Source organism: Tetrao urogallus (genome assembly GCF_951394365.1).
Source record: "Tetrao urogallus genome assembly, chromosome: 14".
In the NCBI taxonomy this organism is placed as follows: domain Eukaryota; kingdom Metazoa; phylum Chordata; class Aves; order Galliformes; family Phasianidae; genus Tetrao; species Tetrao urogallus.
The window spans coordinates 7,390,790-7,413,490 of NC_136827.1; the positions used below are offsets into that span (position 1 = coordinate 7,390,790).

Consider the following 22,701-nt stretch of genomic DNA (forward strand, 5'->3'; position numbering starts at 1 on the left):
ACAGGTAGTCCGTGTGTTCTTGAAGTTTTGCAAATGCTTGTGGCTTGCTCTCCTGATTGCTGCATGTGCCTGATTTCCTTGAGCACAGACATCCAGTTAACCAGAAAAAACAAAACAAAACAAAAAAAGAACAACCCTTCTCATAGTCAGAGAAAAATAGCACTGTGCCTCTTGTACTTAGTTTCTTAGTAATAGTCTTCATATACTGCATATACCTGGAACCATTAACTGCAGAAATATTTCTGATCTATGGTTTTCATTATATTGTTCAAAATTTTTAATGACTGCCAATTCATTATTACTTATCAGTTAAAATGTGATGTTAATTTGGTATACAGATGACATTTCACTTTTTTTTTCCTTACGAATCCAAGGACTTTCAATCATTAAGTTATCAAAATAACTGTTTTACCTCCTCCATCCTAACCCACTCCGACCTTCACAGGAACCCAATTACTCTGATAAAAATGATACTGATTTACTGGTGAATATAAGAATCTTAATGAGCTTTCCATTATCTCTGTTGCAGGCAGTTCTGCTTAACAAAACTGTTTGTCTGCTTGATCAATCTGAAGTATTGCAATTTTAATGTTCATATTTCAGTGGAAGTTTCTAATAATGATATTTCCAGTCATTCTGTATGACTGTGAGAGGGGTTGCTTGCATTTCCTGCACAAATGTTATGAAGTTCAAAATAAGAGCTTTACTGTCCAATTCTGATGGCTCTATTATTTCCTTTTAAAAGCAAAATTAACATCAATGGATGATAAGAATTGAAATCACTTATTCACTGTCTATCAAAGGACCATCCAGCAGGGTCGACAGCACAAGGCTTTTGGGCAGCTATCTATGCAAGTGGCAAAATGCCTGTGTGCTTCAGAGGACCTGCTTTTATGGGTCAACTTTGCAGCTCTCTGTTTTTTGCTTTTATTTGTTTGATTTATGCATAGTATTGCTTTCTACCCCACCTATATTGCAGCGAGGTAGCAAGGGTGTGAAATCTAAATGGAGTGTTCTTGTTGAGGGAAGAAGAAATGAGTGATACCTCTTCCATACGACTGAAGAGGCTGAATGGGAAAGAAATGATTTGTTAATGCAGTAGATTTGTTTGCTGCATGTACCAAAAGACTCCTTTAAGATTGAGAGGTTTTGGAGTTGACAGATGTTTTTCTAATTAGGGGTTCAGCATTATGAGTTGCCTTCAATGCAAAACAAGTAATTAACTGAGCAACACCTGGTCATAAGCTGTGTGTAGCCTATTTTGAGTAAACTAATGCAGATAGGAAACATTAGTAGTCTCAATTAAGGTGAAAAATATAAAAGCAATTAAGAACATTTTTTGACTGCAAGATACCTGAAATGATTAGGATTGTCAGTCATGAACAAGAGAGAAATTAGAAAATGAACTTTTGTGAACAGAAGCCCTGTCTTGTTATTAATTAACAAAGGGTGAGAGCAAGCAGCTAGATGGATCCAGAAGAAATGACAGCTGGAAAAAATGACTTTAGAGTGGAAGTCTGAAAAGAGAAATCTTTGTGGACCAGATGTTGGCCAGAAATTACTTGGAACAGCGCATTCGAAAACTGTTTTATCAAATTCCTTCTGTGTTTAAGAGAACAGATTTTCATGTGTTCTTTGTAAACTGGATTGTGATGAAGAAGTAAGATTCCAAATTTTCCTGCAACTATCCCTGAAGAATTTGGATCAACAAGAGATGTTGATGTGAACAAAGTAACCATGAGAGCAGTGTGAAAGTGGGTCTAATTTTTAAAGCTTCTCAATTTCTGCCTTCTAATCAGTGAAAAAGCAACAGATGTTCCTCAGGTCTTACGCTTTGATGTCTAGACAGAAGCTGGATGGAGCTTCCATTAAGTGTGTGGTGAACAACATTTGAATATGCCAAGTATTTATTATTATATCCTGAAATAGTGGTGTTGCTTCAGTATAAATAAATGCCAGTTTGTGTTTCTTTAGGAAGTTAATAAGCATCAGTGGTATAACACTCATATTCATTTGTGAAGCAAAGAGAAAGGAAGAGCAAACTAGATCAGAATAGATCAGAATTATTTTTATTTGTATTGCTGCTTATTTTTGAGTGTACCAGAAGACTGACTTTTTTTTTTTTTTTTTCAAGCAATCTTTTTGCTGGTTCTCTTGTAGACTACTCCAGCACAAGTGGAGATCTGGAATAAAGAACACACCAAAACTTGGTTGAACATGGTTCTTAAAGCTTCAGTGTCACAAACAGAAAGACCTATTAGCTTACACATGGAACCTGCCACTTACTGAAGCAGATTTACCCTTTAGTAGAACATACATAAACAATAAGCTAAATAGTTTAGACTGCTCTGAGTTATTGCAGTTATAGACTTGGCTATCACCAACACCAAGTTGGTATCAGGATTTTAGACAGTTGTTCTCCAAAAGCAATAACTGAGTAACAACATCACTTTGTTTTTTATTGTAAGTTACTATTACTCAAAGTTAAGATATGCAGACATATGTAGCTGACACAGAGAGAAGCCACAAATCAAGAAGCCTTTTGAGAGTCAAATCAAGATCTACCACTGCCATGTGACTTCAATGATAAAATAGGACACTATTCGTAATATAAGCTCTTCCAACATTTTCGTTCTAGGAGTAAGACTGAAAAATAGACTAGGGTCCAACAGAAATGCTGTGAGGAGTTATAACATATTGACATTTTAAAAAATAAAGTTAATGACACTTTGTACAAACAAACATAGTTCAAGTAGCAGGTGAAAAACTTCACATATTATTTTCTATTCTTTAAGCATATGCTTATTGACTGTGAATATAGTCAATAAAAAACAGCAACTCAGGAATACCCCAAGCTGAACACTCCAGTCTATTACAGTTATGAAACTGTGTGTCTGTGTATATGATACAAGACACAAAATATATAACTAAAAGTTTATTCCATGAATTTTGGATTAGAATTTTAAGAGATTATCTAGAAAGGAGAAAGTTAATAAACAGTTTTGCATTGCTTATTTGGATGTATTTTTCTGAACTCAAAACTTTAATAATAATAATAATAAGACTTGCCGTCCTAAACAAAATAGTCTGGACACTTGAGAACTCACCTCTACAAGCTTTCCTCCAGAAATCTCTACAGTATGACGATAGTTGGGAAATTCAGCTACTATTTTTCCACCTTCCATTTTAACAGTTGCCTGTAACAGACAGAGGTTTAATGGTCCCTGAGCTTACTGGCATTTCTATTATCAGTTATGCTACATACATCATGTTTGAAGTTTTTCCTTTAAAAGAAGAAAAATTCGTCTATTACATTCACAGATTCTTCAATAAGACTAAAATCTTTGTGCTTTAGTTCCTAAATGTAAATATTCACAATTTAAATAGAAAAATGTTCAACTAACAATACCTCTAAGTTTCATACTTACAAATAAGGCATGGACATTATTCATCCATAGCTCTAAAAATGGTCTTACTACAGACTATATTCTCAGTCATCAACTCTCTGTGTGGTTCTTTTGTTTCGACAGTTGTATGGTAACTGTTGAGTCACAGGCTGAACCACTGATTGAGCACCCAGGGAAAGAACCAGGTCAGCCCTGGGAGCACAGGTGAAGGCAATTCAGCTATGTGACTGGAAGGGCTGCAGCCTGGCTGCATCTCTCTTAGACCTCTTTTTAAAAGAGGGCTGACTGCTGCTGGGGAAGGATATCTGATTGGAGATCCCTCCCTTGTGGAGTCTTTCCTGCAAGCCAAGATCTTCAGAGACAGGTGAGCACTTTTTCTTTGTAAAACCATTCCATTTTCTCTAGTCCCTTTGCTTCTGGACTCCTGTATCATCCTTCCACCGTGTTGACCTTTCTGACTGTAACAACAGTGAACTAAAAAGTGTAATTGTAGGAGTTACTTTTAAAGTACTGTTCTCAGATAGTAAACAGCTGGCTGCAAATAGCAGAAAAGTGACTGTGAGCTAGTGATATCAATTCTTCACTCTAGATCCTAAGTTTCATAACTTCAACTGTGCTAGAGTTCACCGAGATCAAGTATGAATGAACTGACTGTACAGTTTGCAGTCACACCTTTATACTATGATCTGTGCCAGCTGCTTTGTGTTCTATAAATTCCTGAGAAGAGGAAATGGAGAGAGGTTCCAGTCTCTTCCCTCTGGTAACCAACTATAGAAAACAGGAAACAGCACATGGCTGCATCAGCCAGAGGTTCAGACAGAACGTCAGGAAAAATTTCTGTAGTGTGAGCAGTCAAACATTGACACAGGTTTCCCAGAGAGGTGGTTGATGTCCCATGGCTCTCTATTCGAGAGGCATTTGGACAGTGCCCTCAACAACATGCGTTAACTTTTGGTTAGCCCTGGTCAGGCCATTGGAGTAGATGATCTTTGAAAGTCTCTTCCAAGTGGACTATCATTCTCACAGCTATTTCTGCATGGAAGAATTATGTAGGACACTAATCTAAGATCACAAGTTCCGCAGCAGTTCAGCTGACTGCCAAAACCAGCTCTGTAGAACTAGCTACACAACTGGATGACAAAATGAGTCTTGTTTACATAGGAAGTCAACCTACTACGCAGTAGTAATAGACGGATTAGTTAATCATACCTAGAAGGGAAGAAATGAAAAATGGGCTGTTTTTGTTTTTTTTTAACTAGACACAAGGAAACAGTCTTACTAATTTAGGTATTGTTTAGTGACTGCTAAAAGGCAGGGGTTTCACTGCTGAGAGTCGTTTATACTGCCTCTGGCTTTAGATACTCAGCAGGATTTGGACTGCTGAAGATCCTAAGGCCAAAAGAAAGGCAGTATTTGTAATACTTCAAAACTGTAAAGTAGACTAAGTAGAACTACATTTTGTTCCATATGTTAGGCTTCAAAAAGGTTTCTCACAACCAAAGACAAATGTTCTTTTTCTCCCCCGTATAATTAGAATGGTATGACTGAAAAAGCGTTCCAGAAATCATGCAATGTTATTGCTGTTATTTTGTCAGAGCTGCCCAATGCAATTGATCATTTTCCTGTCTCTTCAATATAAAGCATTTATCTATTAATCTGTTGTAGGGTTAATGCTGAATTTAGTCATCTGAAACTATCCGTTAAAATAGGTGAGAAATGAATAAGGTAATAAAGCAACCATTTTATGTAGATATCACAATTTTGTCCAGGTCAGGTGCAGATCAGGTTGTACAACCTTATCTCTAGAGACTGCTCCAGTTGCAAGTGGATCTGTACTTCCAATATCAAGGATGGTACACAGAGATTTATTTACATTCACTTTACATAGTCCTTGCATAGTTTAAGGCAGCTTCAAAGACTGAACACTACAGTCAGGCTAAGGACCACAGCACTGCTGTCAGGGTGTGCTTCCTTTGTATGGTGCTGGACAACAAGGACATCTGGGAGCCAGCTCATTACAGTTTTAATGGGCACTAAGATTGCTTGAGCCACGACAAGAGTAGATGCTCTTCACTTTTTCATCATTCTTTACTAGTTAATAGTTTTGAAGCTCTAGCCCTCATCAAAATGCAGTTCTAGATTTAGATATTTTGCTAGGACAACAAGAAACGGGAAAAATACCTATGATGTCCAGGCTATGATAGATGAATTAACAGGTTAAGGGAGAGGTACCCGAGACATATTTGATTTTCACTCTATATTGAAAAACAACAACCGAGACTGCACAGAACTCAAGGGCTAAGTTAATATACCTTGAACTTTCTACCACCCATTGTCTCCATGTCTGCTTCCTTGTCTATAGTGAATGAATTAGTTGTGGTGTGTCCTCCTGGGAAATGCTGAGACCAGGTGAAATCATTTCCATTCTGCACCACCTCAGTGACTATTTTGCAATTCCTTCCCAGTTCGATCTTGTCAGCAGGGAGACCTTAATAAATAGAAAAATACAGTTTATCAAATCAAATGTCTTATCAGCTGCGTTTGAAGTAAAGCATGCTACTGGGATGTTTGTTCTCAGACATTGATGTCTGAGTATCTGATTTGTGTTTTTGTTTCTTTATTTAAATTAGTGATACAAAGAAAAATACAAGGCAATCAATGCATTTGCTAAAATGATAGGTTTTGGTCTTGATTTCTTTTCCCTTAGGAATGATATATAATAAAGGTGCAGGTAGAAGGAATATATAAATGTCTGCATCTCTCTACTTAGGCTACACATGCAGATACATGGAATTTCATGTAAATGAATTTCTGCCTCTGCCATACAGCTGTGCATACCTACTTACTATTTGCATTTGCTTTTTAAACAAAGGAATACAAGAAATGAATTTATGCACACAGATCATAGTGTTCCTAAGGGATTTCCCAGGAGTGATCTCGGACACAGGCTTACACAGTTTTTCTGAAATGCTTCAAAGAAACCTGGTCCAGTATAAGACTGACAAGTATTTTTCATACTTAAAATTTACACTTTCACTAATGAATACCCAGGACAGAAAAAAATTGTTCTAATTGTCATTATACTGCAAATATCTTTGCCCTTCATTCTGCTGCCACTGAAAAGGAATAACAACTTCTGTACAACAGGACTATTTCCTGCAGATAACAGTGCTTCTTGTTCTTAATAAGAATGAGAACTGATTCTCCTTGCTGAAGTGTGGAGCACTCCAACCAGTTCTATCTCCTGTTGATCTCAACACATTTTCAATAAATTGCTTTATTTAAACAAGTATTTCTAGCTAATTTAAAACCTTTAAGGCTCACCCCAAGACATACTTACCAATCTTCTTCACAAAGTCATCATAGTTCTCATCACTTTCGAATTCGTATTTGCCTGTGAATGCCATGTTGCCCTGCAGATGTGGCTGCTAGAGCAGAATAGCTGCTGGAACAAAGAAGAATGGGTAAGTGCAGCTGGCCTGAGGACCTGTTTTTATAAGCCAGACAAGCTGTTCAGCCCACCTGTAGTCACACCCCTTGGAAATGTACTTTTATGATCTAAGTGAGTCATTAACACGGATGCTATTGACCTATATGAAAATGAAGATCATAATTCAATAAAAGATCCTGAATTGATCTGGAGATCAGCAGAAATCAAGGGCAAAAGATGGATTTCAGGTTTTGTGCATATTTAAAGAAAGTGATGCATATTTACTTTAAATATCCGATTGATTTTGCAGGGACAGTGAAATAATGGTAAAATAAGTTATGATAAACAGAGAGAAAATACCTTCAAAGCAGTGTCCTTAGATCACAACCCTGCTGTATTTGGAAGCATATCTTGTATTAGTTAACACATGAATGTAGGAAACAAGCTGCACAGATTCCTAAGTAATTCTGCTCAGACACAATTCTGTGTAAATTACTCCAGTTCCACATCCTTCCTTATCCCCTCATGGAAAAAAAGAATTGTGAAATATATTACATTACTTGGATATAAAGTACATTGGATGTGTTGATAGATGGCACCATGTTCCTGTATCTTTTTTAACATCAGAAAACAAATAGTGCTTGATATTGCTTAGAGAATGTTTGCACAAAGCACAAATGTTTTAGAAACATATACTTACTTGGGAAATGCAGAATTAGAGTTCTGATTTGTGTAAGATGCTCAAAGTCAGAGTTTATTGGGTAATTTAGAATGCATACAGGAGCAGGGTAGGAAATCCCAGCTGCTGTGCATTGGCATTGCTCCACAGGCCAATGACACAGACCAACAATCTGAACAAAAACCTTCCAAGGATTTATGTGCTAACAGTGTGATAGCATTGGAAGACGCAAGGTACCTGAGGTTTGAATAGAAAAACATCTCCTGTCTTAGGAAAATCTGTGCAGTTCTGAAACTTTTCCTTACAGAGGCAAAGTGAGAGGATACCAGAACAATACATTGGCCAGTGGGTTAAAAGGCTGAATCAGGTGCAAAGGGCAATTCTAATTGAAAAGAATCTTATGACTGTGGACTAGAAGAGATCTTGCCTTGTGTTTATTGCTTGGAAACTTATATTTCTGTTTTTCTCCCCCACCTACTTCCTCTTCTGAGGTCTGAGAGAGTAACATAAACTTTAGTACAGAGGTGTGTTTTTTGAAGTTGACAATAATCCTTTCAAAACTATTTGTTTTGGCATGTGCTCTTCGTGGGAAATCAGTTTTCTAGAACAGATGCAGAAAGTGAACAAAAGGGAAACATAAAAAAATCATGGTCAATTTGTAAAATAAAAACGGAACAAATGTCCTCAGAATTATTGCCTTCCCACCCCTAACCCGTCACTCCCCCCACGTTCACTCAGCTTTAAATCGTACCACGCTGTGCAGCGGCTGACTGTATTGTGCTGGAGTTCGTGACACCACAAAAGCCATACCATCTGCTGTCTGCTTGCAATTAAAAGGATGTCTCCCCACTTGAAATAGAAGGGAACCATATACCTTTCCTCAGTGAATGTTCTCCCTGTTCTGCGATCTGAATTCAAAACACAGGGGTGTGGGAGGAAAGAACTTCACCGTTTTCTTGTTTATATGTGTGTGTGTGTGTGTGTGTATCAGTTACAAATTCAAAAGGTTCAGGAAAGAAGCAGAAACTTGCTTTGCAATGAGTGTTACTTTCGTGCTGATTTTCAAGTGTCTGCCAAAGGATTCTGTCTGTTCCGAAACTACATTTGACACATTTTCTTTTAATTACAACTCCTTCACCTCAATCTCAGGCTTGTTCAGGAGCAGATAACTGAGAAAGAAATTTCCTTTAACAACTAGGTCCAGATTCCCAGGCCTTCAGTAGATGAAGTAGCATGGCATCAGCACAGAAAACAATGAAGTGGTTGCACACAAAATCCTCTGTTCTTATTGCCATGGTAAAGCTTAGTAGGCACTGGTTAAGCACAACAGTGTGAACTCTGTGCCATTAATAGAGGCAAAACAAAGGAAAAAATAAAACAAAAAAACAAACAAAAAAAAACAAGTGAAATTACTATTCACTCCATCACAGATTCCAAATTATCATTTATGGGAAGGTATCATCAACTCTACTACATACTTGAGCAAGCTGAAACACAAAGAAAAAAGAAGTGACCTGTCAGAGCATATAACGTATGCAATGGCTGACACAGCAAGAAATTCTAAGTCCGTGAATAAACCCCATGTCCAAGAAATGGCACTTAAATTTAAACATTCTTATAATAAACAAGTCACTAGAAGCAGACAAGGAGAGCTCTGGACAACCAATTACTTTCACACAGTCACCCAGGAAGTTCTACAGTTGTTCCACTGACGGGCTGTGAACAAGCGTTTCTTGCTGCCTTGCATGGCTGGCTGTGTAAGCGTCTGGTTCATGACACACTCTCCTCATGGCTCTACATGCTCTGTATACTAAAAGGTGACCAATGTCCAGCACCAACTGTGCTTTCTGGGACTGGGAACCACTGATAGACACTGCCCTCAGGTTAGCTCAGAAATGAAGGCCTCCGTCTTGTACCAGGCTCTCAATGTTTTGGAGAGACGTACGTAACTGTGAAAAAGGTAAATGAACCCAAGCCATAAACCCGCCTGTTTACACTCAACTTATTATGGGCCAATACCATTGGTGCTGTAATGCCACATGGACCTTGAAGGATAGATCAAACTGGATAAAGAAAATGGTACAACTCTGTCAAACAGGAAAAAGATAACTAGATTATAGGAACAGTACTTGAGCTTTTACATTCTCCCTCTTTATAAAGATTAAATTACACTGATGACTATCTTGTGATGTGATATAAAAATGCTGACAGCTACACAACTCTGAAACAGAGCTTGCCTGCATTGGGAATGGGGGAGGAATAGAGCCAGCATGTAGTACAGTGAATTACAGGTGAGCAGCTACTTGACTGGGTGAGTCACTCTAAGTTTATTCAGTTTATTCACCTCCAAAGAGTTGTACACTACACCACACCTGCAAGCTGCAGCATATGTTACAAATCTCCACATCTAAATAAAAATAAAAGTACGTGGTGTTAGTAGCTGTGCTTACTCTGCCCGGGTGTTTGGAGTCAGAACAGTTTAGAACAAGTTTTGAGCAAATTTCTGTACCTGTCTCTGCAGATGAACTTTTAATGTGCATAGTGAATTTTCATCCATTTTCTGTTCACTTATTCTGAAATAAACTCTCCCTTTAATTGATGTCTTTTTGTTGTAAAAACTAACAAAACTCAGGAGAGTACTGTAAAATTCAGAATATCATTACATAGACTTTCAGACAGTGAATCTGGATAATGTTTATTCCAAGAATAAAGAGATGGAGACCCTCTGACTTTAATTGGTTATGGTCACTTTCACAACTGCTAAGGTTAGTTAATCAAGTTCCTCTCTCTTCGGTGTCAGTTAAAAACTGTATTCATTTAATGACCTTACAGTATATTTACAATATTCATGGTTTTCTTGCCTCTTCAGAGCTGAGCTTTCAGTGTTACTTCTGCATACCTCTACAGCAGTGCTTCATCTTTGGTGGGCTGGGCACTGAGCAAAATGGTGCAGAATGACCCAGTTAAAAAAAAAAAATAAATGAAAAGAAAATCATCTACGTCTTTTTCATAGTACATGAACACTTCATTATGTACTTAGTCCATTCCATCTACTACTGATGCAAACATCCTTGTGTATGCTATGCTTCTACTTAACAAAATTGATTTGAAATGCAACTGAATTAACAACAATACCTGAGATCAATGGAAAAAGAAAGGGTGTTTTCCTGTTCACATTCAAAGGTGAAAAGGGAAGGCACGATACAGGAGTTATAATGGCGAAAAACAAAACAATAAAAAGCTTCAGGTGTAAAAGCTGAAAACAACTCTTAAAACTTTATGAACTTCATTGTACCTGGCACTACCATTTTCAATGGAGGGATAAACAGCTGTTCTTTATGGAGGTCACAAAATTATTCTATAGAAGATCGTGCCACCTGGTGGCCAGCTCCCAAGGCCTGTCTGCCAAGGGAGGAGCCCTGCCTCATCCATGTAGGGCCCTGTCTTCGGTTACAACACACCAGGGTTTGTAACCAGCCTGGTGCCACAGCTGACCCCAGTCTCCTCATTCTCTGACTGCTTAAAACAAACAGAAAAAAATTCTGCCTGAACCAGAAAAGGGTCAGAGAATAAATGCTGGCTCCCCTAAATTCAGTCAGAATTGTCTAAAGTGAAGCTGTAACTTCAGAACAATCTAATGAATCTAACTTTATGTGCAAATGTTATTTGTGACAGATTGGCATCTATGAAATCTGAGTAGATACAACTGTCACAGAAACATAAACAAGGGTGTGTGTGCTTAAACAGAGCAGACAGAAGGCAAGGAAGTGGTATACGCAGGCTTTTTACATTGAATTTGTCTGACAAAGTAGAAAACCAAAACAAAACAAAAAACCACAAGACTTGCATTCACAATCAAGCTCATCTATCTTAGAAACTTTTCTGAATCACTGATCTAACATCAGCACACAGCAAACCTCAGATTTGAACGGCCAGGGCTTTGGGAAAGAATCAAACTATTAATTACAATGAGAAGTTACACAGAAAGGCTGCACGTTAGTTTATTAGGATGTTAGTTTATTAGGATCACACGAGTTGAAAATGTGGCTGCTGTAGATGTTTAGCATGAGTAAGTTTTCAAGAGAAGTAAAACTCTCATGAAAGCCGATACCCAAAGGAAAAGTTCATCTAAAGCAAGCAGTTCATTCCCTCTGTGTCTCAAGTCAGTTACCTCTGATATGCAAAACAGCTGAGTTTTCAAATGCTAGGGGGAACAGGAGGGACAACTCAGGAACAAAATCAAAGGCCAAGGATATCTTTACTTTCAGAATTTACTTGCCACACAGTCATAAATATAACGCCTTTACATTCTTTTTGTCATGTTGGAGTTACTCTGCCCTTGAATGTCTCCCAACATGCTTTAAAGTTTATTAACCTTTCAGAAGTGTTGTATAAAGCCAACTGATGTACGCTCAAAGACAAAACGGAGATAAGGAAAGTAATTCCATTAGTGAATGAACAAGGTTGAGTGACTGCCTTTGAAGTGCTTTTAAAACTGGAATGCAGTTGAACAAGGAGTACAGACTCAGAATAAAAGCAGGAGCTCTCCAATGAAAAGAAACTTACCCTTAATGATTCTTTCAGAATGAAACTTGATCAGGAAAACCTGTAAATTCTTAATACAGCTGTATTCAACAGCAATTCAACAGCCCTCCACTGCAAATGGCTAATGATTATTATTAATTCCTTTGGTATTCAGAGTAATCATTCATAATGAACTCAGAATGAACACATTTGGTGTTAATGTAATGTGTAATTCCATGAGAGCTGTATTATAATTTTGTCTTATTAAGTATCCATTTAGCACGGTACTCGGTGTAGAAAAGTAATTACCAACAAGATGTGGTTGAAGTATTGAAGAGCTTGTACAAAGTCCAACCATTTAACAGCAATCCCCTGGCCAGCTCTACAAGACAGCTACAGGTGACTTAGTGGAGATTCTGCCCTTGCTCTAGATGTGAGATTCTGAAGGTCTGAATCTGCCTAAAGAAAACAATAAAAGATCCTACCAGAAGCTGAGAGATGGGAATATTTGCAGGGGATGAAGGCTCAGACCCTTCAGAAATCAACTATTTTGGGGAGTCCCTGAAAGGAAGCCTGCATTTTTTTTTTTCTTTTTTTTTTCAGTCAAAGCATTATATCAGGAAGACCTTTAGTCTGCTTTGATTTCCAGAAATGTACCTTCCAGAGAGAAAATGATGGATTAACTGGCTCAAGCTGGCAGAACTTCCGTAAAAAGTGATTGGTTCTGCTGATCCTGGCTGGCTGAGCTTCTTAACAGGACTGAGGTCTGGTTTGGGCAACTAGAAAGACAGGAAACTAAACCTATGGGGGGGGGGTGGAGAGAATAGTTTTCAGGTGGTTTCACTAGTTTTCAGCTGATTTCATTCTCTGAACTGTCCCAGCGTATGGTCATACTCTGCCAGTACAACAGGATGTACACGAGAGGAGAGAAAGACTAATGGCACTGTTATCACCAACATTTGGCCCTTTTGGTGGTCCAGAGGTGACTGCAAACCACACAGTGACTGAGAGCATCCTGAGGACATGACAGCAGTGCTTAAATCAGGGCTGTTCTTGAGCTACCTCTTGCTTCGTGCTGACACAACAGTTTATGCAGTAACATAGCAACCAGAGGAAGGGCTTAGTTTGAATTAAAAATACAAAGATAAATACGAAGGTTCTTTAGAGATGGATCAGTGCTCTGATGGCCACATAGATAGCTGTATTGGCATAGTGGAAGTTCTGGCATGGAGGAGGGCACATGCAGCTAAGGGAATATCTGCACAAGGTGATTTTGCCCCTGAGAAATGCTCACTGCAATCATGATCTGAGTTATGCTTTATCATCCATATTAAAAGAAAAAAGAAGTCAAAACTGATGATTATAAGCAAGGCTTTACAGGACAAAATCCGAATTGTGTTCATGCTATTTGAGCAATTGATATGTGCCCAGTTCAGCTCAATTGAACAATTTTTTTTCTGTGAGCTTAAGGCCCAGATTCTCTGCAATTAGTATTTCACATTGGCTGTTCAGAATCCAGCACATAGGTAAATTAAATCAGAAGCATCTGAACAAAGAACTGGGAGGGATACCTGTAATTATGTCAGCCTCTAAGAATTTACAGCATTCTAAGAAGTGTTTGTCTTTGCTATTTAAGCGGGCAGTTTACTGTCTGGTATGTAACATTTTTCTTTTAATTTCTAGTTTAAATCAATTCATATTTGTTCTAAACATGTTTATATTTGTGCCAGCATTACCCTTTCTCTTAAGTACCACTTCCTTTTCTAAGTTTACCTCCAAAGTGCTTTAGAGAGCACTTTTTCTGTTAAACTATAGCAATCAGGTTGAGCCACACCAAACTGTTTGACACTTCTGAAGTCTTCTTACTCTTATCATCTCAGTATTCCCCTCCACTTCCCCTGATTTCAGATAACCTTTTGGGAACAGAGGTGATTAGGATCCAGAACATTTTCCAGCCCAACAAGTTTCACTGGTACACTACCCACCTTATAAAAGGTCTTTATGGTACCTACTAAAATATTTTAGCTTATAGAGTATGACTGATACTGGCAACACCTTCTGAATTTAATTGTTCCTTCCTCTCTTCAGGACTCTTCCCTTTAATTAGTTCTCCTAGGCTGATTTTATCAATCGTCCCCAAAACAATGGGTAATGGGAGCTGAGAGCAGAACTAGGAAACTATCTTGGACCACCATGGAAGACTCAGAGGTCTTTGTTATGCCACTTTTGAGACAGGCAATCTGAAAGTGCACAATAAAAAAATAATTTTGGCTATCAGTTTGGCTCACACAGACCTGTTAAGATCCCTCCAAATTACCATCTTTGGACTAAAAGTCACTATGAAACATTTTGAACCCCAGAGTTTTAGCCCAATGAAAAGAATTTTTAATAAGTTGGTAAACAGAAGATGAAAATTGAGGTCAGGCTGGGAGGGTCTCTGAGCTACCTGATTGAGCTGTATGTGTCACTGCAGGAGAGATGACCCTTAAGGGTCCCTTCCAACTCAAAGGATTCTACAATTCTATGAATTCAGCCTTATCTACAGTCTTCTGGTGAAAGCCAACTGACTTAAAGATGCTACCTCTATATATTTGTTCCACATATATATACAAACCAGAAGTCCCTAACAGAATGCAGCTATGGTTTAAAAAATTCCTGTCTGACCTCTCTAAAGACATGAATCACTGCAATTATCCCTTCTGATTTTTTTGACCAAAAAATAATAGCCACGTCCCCTTTATCTACAGATGCGTTATAAAGATTTTATTACTTGATAGTATCTATGTGATATTACTCAGTGACTCATCAGGACAATATAGCTTCAAGTGGGAGCTTATTTTCAAGGTAACAGTCTCATTTGGAGACCTGTCGCATGACTGAGGCCTTCTAAGCAATCCTCATTCACCACCTGAAGGGGAAAAAGGGCTCAAACTCAATATGAAATGAATGTGCCCTGAGCTTGCAGTTAACATTAGCAGTACCTGCTGGCAGGGAGGACCACTGAATGCATGTTTCTGCAATAGGCTGTCACTGACACATAGCACCACCACTACCACATTTAAATTCTCCCTTAGCCACAATGTGTTTTGAAGGCAGCAATCGCATCCTAGAATTCTTCTGTTTTCATTCTTATCATTTACCTACAGAACTCATGCAATCACATCAGAAATTTATACAAATGAGCCTTAGAAGGCAATGGGATAAACGTGGGATGAAACCAGGACTTGGATGTTTCACAGACACTCCCTGCTTCTGCAGTACAGACAAGTTCAGCAGAGACTGCTGGCAGCACACCTCTTATGAGAGCTGGGCAAATTTCTGATATTGGTCTTAGACCTCCTGCATTTTCATATGCACTGAACAGATTTGCTTCTTTTCCTTCTGCCCTGTAGTTTCCTACAGCTGCACACCAGCAAGCAGCATGTGCCACCTCGGAGATACAGCAGCTGATGACTTTTTCCATGTAACGCTGGTTTGGGTTTTCATGGAGAAATGCAGCTCAGAGCTTGGCTTCAGGTTTACTGAAGTCAATAATAACCGATATGTAAGACCATGATTTAACTTGTTATTTCTGTAGGAATTCTGCTAAAAGCTTCTCTGTTTCTTCACAAATGTTATAATAAATCAGTTTAAGTGCTACCTGCTGTACAGAGGATGGATTTTTTAAGCCTATAAATTAGTAAAATGAGCATAGAGAGCTCAGAGTTCTTAAAAAGTGAAAATTACAATAAATTATTTGGCCTTTTTCAATTTCACTCACATTATTGGCTTATTAACCATAGGCTACTACTATGCAACCTATGGTTAGTAAGAAAGGAAATATTGCTTATTGTTAGAAGACCATCATCTGATTAATACAAGAATACTACCAGTCAGTCTTGCAATATGAAGTATTTCCTTGTGTTAATTAAGGATCTAACAGGGACTGGAGATACATTCAGCATTTCACAGAACTCCATCTCCATTAGCTCCACTTCATGTCACATTTACTTAATACAGAAGATAAATTCGCCTCAGTAAGGCAATGTTTTAAAAGAGACCACACTTTAAAGCGCAAGCACATCTGACTTTTATGTATGTATCTGTTTCAGATTTCTACTGTTTAGAGAAAGAGTTATTAATTTTAAGTGGTGTTTCAAGGAAGAACAAAGACATTAGGAGCTTCTGTCTTTTCCTTCTCTTTCTCCTATAGTAAAGGATCACTACATTGAAAGAGGGACAGCAATCCAGAGAGACATGACAGAGTCTGACATAACACGGAGCAGCCTAAATTGCTCCCACACCCACGACCAATGTAGTGTTACAGAGCACTTAGCTAAAGCTGCACCCTTAGAAAATCCTTGTCACAAAGCGGAGATGCTCAGTTACATTACATGCAAGCTTATACAAATCATACATAGGAAAACCTACATAAAACTGGACTTTTTTTTTATTATTCCAAACAGCATTTATTTTGCTTCGCTTTAAAACAAAAGCATTTTTAAAATGGGTGAAATGTTTGATTTCAAATCCACCAGTGATTTATATACAAGTGCCATTTTAATAATTGTACAGTAATAACAGTCCTACTGTTTTCCCTTCATCTTTTCCTCCTAGCTTGGGACACCCAGAGCTTTTTCTTTTATACACTGCAGAGTTTATTCCATGATATCTGTCATGGAAAACGCAGGCTACCAATGGGGTGCTGAGCAAGAGGCTAAATTGAAGCTCCAGTGAGACAATGCCACATTTAAAAATATGCATTCATTTCATAGGTCTCAAATGGAAACATTCTGGATATTCCAATAAAATGTAAAGAAGTATCCTTCTACTTTGTATGCACTGTTTCTTTGGAACATATCAACACATTTTCATATTTCTGCCATGGAAAATACGCAAAAACAACAGCAACAAAAAAACCGAACTCCTTTTCCCCCCCTTCCCCCTCCATGTCCTTATGATACTTAGTTTCACATCTTCCTTATTTTCATATGTCTTTACTTCTGTAACTTCAACATCTCTGTATCTGGACCATCAATAGTTACTGAAGCAAACACAAAGCAGCTGAGCTAAAGAAAGGCCAAATTCCCCAATCGGCCTGTCAGGGGAACTTCCATGCTGCAAGGGTTACCCAGAGTTCAGCATGCATGGAATAAACACAGCATACTTTATTATGCATCCTGCTTTCCAGACTGCTGATCCCCAGCCCTTCATTTTTAAAGCAATAGTGTTGCATTTTAAACACAGATTATGTTGTTTGCCCCAGGTCATAAGAGATGGGATTGATAGGCAGAAATTCTGATCCTCTGCTGTCTGTCACAAGACTAGACATCCCTCCACCTTTTGGGTATAACCATTTCTCCAGCACATTGCCCTTTATCTCCACTGATTTTTCTGGAATGTATTAACCTCCACCTATTGCACTTGCACAGCCTGCTGCTTTCACTGTGCACACAAGCCCAGAAGCAGCTCCATTCTGCTGCTCCAAATGATTCCTTCAGCTGAAGCTTCTGAATCTCTGTTAAAGTCAACATTAAAGTTAGATATAAAGGCAGATCAGTTTTGCAGTTGATATTCCTTGTATTTTTAAAATCATGTTTACTTCATCCCTCCCATTTCCTTCACTTCTCAAGCTTCTCCTCAGTTCCCAGCTCCTGCAGCTCACCTTAAGAGTTAGATGGAGCAGACAGCTACCTGGTGATGGCAATAAGTTATTTGCTGCCCCTAAAGACCTGGCAAAAAAAGGGATTTTGGCTTAAAATAAAGAATCTCAAAGACAAGGAAAACCAATATTCAAGTGTATTTTTCTTACACTAGCACAGCATTTATGATGTGCTGCACTAAAAGTGCTTATGCAGGTTAATGGTGCAAGAACAGTTCAGAGAAGGACACGTTTCTCTTCTGGAAGTACAACAAAAGCCATATATAAGTACTATAAGTACTTTTTTGGGCTTTGGCTTTGCTTTGATCTGTCTGAAACACTGTAATATCTTGCTGAGAATTTTACCAGAAGTTTGAAATTATTTATATTTGTTTAGATACACATTTAGCACAAGAAAAATGTGCTTTCACAGCAGGGAAAACACATACATGGCATGCCATTACCTCACCTTCTCCAAAAAATGCCATTCTTTGCATCTGCTTTTTCTATTAGCTGCTTATGTTAGATCTAGACTGCAGTGTTCCTCTTCCAGTGGGTTTATCTTGGATCTATTTTCTATGAAATTGGGCAACAATAGAATGCTGGTATTAGTTAAACAATGCTGATATAAAGCTAGGAAAATGAGACCACGTTTTTAACAACTGTGATTTTTATCTTAAATCCTGGAGTAAGTACTATTTTTCTACTATTTCCTTTGGGGATCAAGAGGAAAATCTGGAATATACTTGAAAATCCAAACTTCATCTCATAATGCCATACAACAGTTTATATCCATTTTCTTCCTACACCATGAGAGATCAGTGGGGAATAAAAAAAAAAAATTGCTTATTTTTTAAACTTCATTTTTAACCTAAATTTGCATTTGTGAATGGCACAGCTTGGTACCACATACAGATCAGTTACTGTCCTTAGGGTGCTTAAAAATCTAGACACAGTGATTGGAGAAAGTCATGTCTGCAAACACCTTGGTTCCTCAGACAGAAACCGCACTGACAACATTTGCATTAAGCTTACAAAGCAGTTGGATCCCCCAGGAATGCACAATTCTGGCACCCAAGGTAATGCCTGGGACTCCTCAGTGAGCATGCTGAAGTGGCTCTAAAATTCTCATTGCTGAACCTTTCCTCCACAGAAGGCAAGGCCCCTCAGAGCAGCCTCCAGCAATCAGATAAGTCTGAATCACACTGCCATCTAGTGAGAAGCCTTAATTCTGCTCCTTAGCTGAATAAACATTCTGATAGGCTTCAGGTGGAATTCTGTGCAAAAATAAATCTGTGGCTTACAAGGTTAGTTACAACTTGTGTCAGGCCACAGCACAGAAATCTTTGTTGACTCGCTAATGCTGAGTGTTAAAGACATTCTGATACTGATTTGAGTTGCAAGGTCTGTCCTTGAGGAATTAAATACAAATCTCAAGCCTTTAAACATGAATTTAAATCCATTTGTGATTATTAATGACTAATTCTTTACAGTTTTAATACACTTTTTCTTCAAGCTGTCAGTTACCTCACAAATAATCCTCAAGGTCATACAGGAGGGCATGTGGATTCACTATTACTTAGCACACCTGAAAATCAGCTCTCACTATCTCCCACAATAGTTGAGTCTATCTTGTAAGCTGCTGTGACTAAGGGACAGTTTCCAAGGGTATGCTAGATGTAAGCCACTATCCTGTTGTATTCTGGAGCCGGTAAAACAGGCAGGCTGAAACAACTGCTTGAAGAGAGAATATAATTCATCCTGCTCTATTAATCTCCCTGGAGTTTACTGCGATGTTTTTACATACCAGCATGAAATATTTCATGACTTTCATTTTGGCAGGTGGGTTAGAGGAAAAAAATGAATTCCATAATAGAGAATTAGAGTTGCTCCAAGCAGAAGTGCAATAGGAACGGGGGAAAGAAGATGGCGAAAGAAGTCTACCCCATGGTAAATGTCAGAGCTAATCCAAAATGGGAGTCTGTCTCCCTCTGAACAATACTGGAATCAGCAATGAAACACTTGTAAGTATAGCTTTAGCTCCTGTTATGCTGCAACAGCAAAGAGAAAAATTAAACTTTACTAATCAAACACAAATGGACTATGATACAGAATCTAAGCACCTAAATAGATTTTAAAGCCAAGGGGAAATGATTGATTTCCACTGTTGATTTCAAAAACAAAAATCTATCTGTCTAATACAGCTTTTCTACAAGCAATCTGTACTCTCAGGCCCAGCTCATACCTTTGTGTACTCTTCCCTCCCACACTGTGTTACTGTTTGTAACCCAAGTGTCAATAAGAGCTCTTTGGCCAAATGCATTTACCCCTTCTGCACCCTAACTCTTCACAGCTGCATCACTGCCTCCAGTTTCTCCTCTTAAAAGAAATGCTTATTTCATTATTGTTACATGCTGGTATTCTGTTGCTTGCATAGATGGCCGCAGGGCTAGATGGCAGATCTGTTTTCCTTTCCCTCTTCAGGCTTCTCTGAGCTGAAAAGTAGATTGTTAGAGAAAAGACATTGACTATGTAGATCCCTGCATAAAGGAGTAATTCTTGCATAGAAGCACAGAATCACCAGAGCGGGCTGTTGGTCACTGAGTGATGTTCACAAACCAGGGAGCAGCAGGAGAGGTTTTTGTTCAGATCCTGTAATTAGGGACTGAGGAAAACCAGAAATGTAAGGCTGTCACGAGGAGCTGCCGTGCAAAGTAGGAGAAGCTGACTTGTATCTACCTCTTTATTCCTCAGGAAGGATGATCAAGCTAGATTTGATTTACATGGGGTCAACAAAGCACAGCAATTCAGGAAGAGAAATGGCTTGAATCAGCTTCCCAGTGTCTTGCTGCAGTGAACTGGAAAAGCTCACAAGCAGGAGACAGGCTGAGAACACAACCAGTGCAGGTGGTCCTCTACTCAGCCTCTGGTGAGTGGAAACATGACTAACTGATAAAGGCATTGATTACAGAAATTCTTTCCGTACTAATTTTCAGTCATCTGTTTGAGAAAGAGCCCTTCTCCTACAGTAATGGGGTTTTATTTTTTTTTGAAAGCTTTTTGCCTGCTCAGTGCTTTCTCTTAAGTTATTGTGACCTACATACAGACATGATCCAAATAAAGCCCTCTTTCTTTAATTTTTTATGTGACATTGCTTGGCTGAGCCAGCTCTGGAGTTGCTGTGGCCTCTGTTTTATTTTCCTCACACCAAGTCAGACATGTTTCTATACATGTATATTTGTTTTCTCCACTATAAAATGAATGTTCAAATATCTCTCAAAAAAACCTGGAGAATTTACACGCAGGATGTGGCACTGACAGACACATCCTTGCTGTATTGCTATCCTCAAGCATTAAAAGAGAAAGCCCAGAGTTACACATCTGCCTGCAAGAACTGATGCACACAAGGAAGTTCCTGGTACGTAATGCGCTATGAGTGAGCAACAGTAATTGATCCACCATTCCCTTAGCTGCCTGCCAACATGCAGAACAGCGTGCTAGCTTAAATCATTTCCACCAAGATAGTTTGATGAGGTTTGAATGGCACAAAAAATTACTCTAGGGATAAGGAATTCAACCTTTGCTATTTAAATCAAGATTGGTAGGATCATTACTACCTGACGACTGTTCATTAAGCCTGGATGAGATAAATTTCATAGTCAGTTCAATTCCCAGTGGCTGGAGACTCACTGAAAGCCCATTTCATGGCACAAAGGTCTATTCCATCTGGAATAACTCAGGCTACGAACCGGTCTCTGGCTGGAAGTACAGACATGCTGCTTTTCCAGAACACGCAATTCACTCCACAGCTGGCATTCTGACAAACAAAATTCACCAAGAACTGAACTGTCCAGTAGGATCCCCTGTCTTGTGATTTGTCCTTGTAGGTCAGGGCTGAACCTCCCCCCTGCAGTAAGGGGCTCTGTCAGGGCTCAGGCTGTAGCTGCTGTCTGAATATGAAGCAGAGCAGATCGCACTGCTGTCGGTCTGGCACCTTTCACTAGCCCTACATTACTCAGCAGTTAGAGAGAAACAACAGGCATTTCAGCATAGTAAGGGAGCAGCAGCTGGCTAAAGGATGAAGGAATAGAAAGAAGCAATTATACCATTATGACTATCAAACAAGCCCACATCACTCTTACTTGTGCTTGGGGGTGCAACACCAGCTCATATCCACCTTTGCTGCTGACTGTTTTTTTGACACAAATTGCTCCCTAAACAGTCATATTCAGTGATTATTTGTCTCCTTCCTTCTTCCTCTGATTACAGCCAGACTGGGATATCCCTGATCCGCATAGAAATGAATATTTTAAAAGTCAGTGCTGCCCTCAAAGGGGCTTGTGCACCATTAGGTCTCCAGATTTACTGCATTAGCAAAGAACACTGCAGCAATGAAGCAGAAGCGATAAGCTACAATGAGGAGAAAAGAACTAGCAGAAAAGAATTTTGTCTTCACATGGACCTAACTGAAAATTAAAACGATCACCGAGGCCCTGTTTTTATATAAGGAATTTTCATTGAATTTTGTAACCATGCTTACAGAGCCAACTCTAGTGTAGCAACACTTCTTGACTCAGCACTTGCACTGTATTTTGCCTGTGATCATGAACGGCAGCGAATTACTACTGTCAAAAAACAAAGCAAATTTAAAAAAAATAACATTTGATGGGTTGCTATATAATATTAAGTCTCACGTTCGAAGTCTCTGCAAAAGTTGCTTTCCCACAGCCAACTGCAGCTTGTACAAAATAGAAACTATTCTCTGTGGTACATGACAGTAGCACAGATTTTCCCAGAACTATTGAGAAAGCACAGTTATTAATTGCAATATGTGCACCCAGGCTGATATAGTTGGCAACAGTGTTAACGAACGCGCCACGTGGATTGCCACTATAAGATGTGCCAGGACATCATCATCTGACTTCAGAGTGTGGAGTCCTCTGCCTAGTTCCACGGTGTTATTTACTTCTCCTATTCCCTCCCTAAAAGAGAGTGTCCAAGTCACAGGCCAAACCTATTCCTTTCTAGGTGTTTTGCTTTA

General features: G+C 38.8%; 1 protein-coding gene across 1 annotated transcript; it reads right to left on the reverse strand.

The window, feature by feature from the left end:
- Positions 1–2,129: 2,129 nt before the first annotated feature.
- FABP6 (fatty acid binding protein 6) lies at positions 2,130–6,829 on the reverse strand (the record flags this gene model as incomplete). The annotated part of the gene is made up of 4 exons (XM_079542301.1): positions 6,748–6,829; positions 5,720–5,895; positions 3,108–3,197; positions 2,130–2,183 (listed from the first exon to the last, which is right to left on the reverse strand). Exons 1-4 carry the CDS (start codon positions 6,812–6,814, stop codon positions 2,130–2,132), a joined length of 387 nt encoding a protein of 128 aa, XP_079398427.1. The 5' UTR covers positions 6,815–6,829.
- Positions 6,830–22,701: the final 15,872 nt, after the last annotated feature.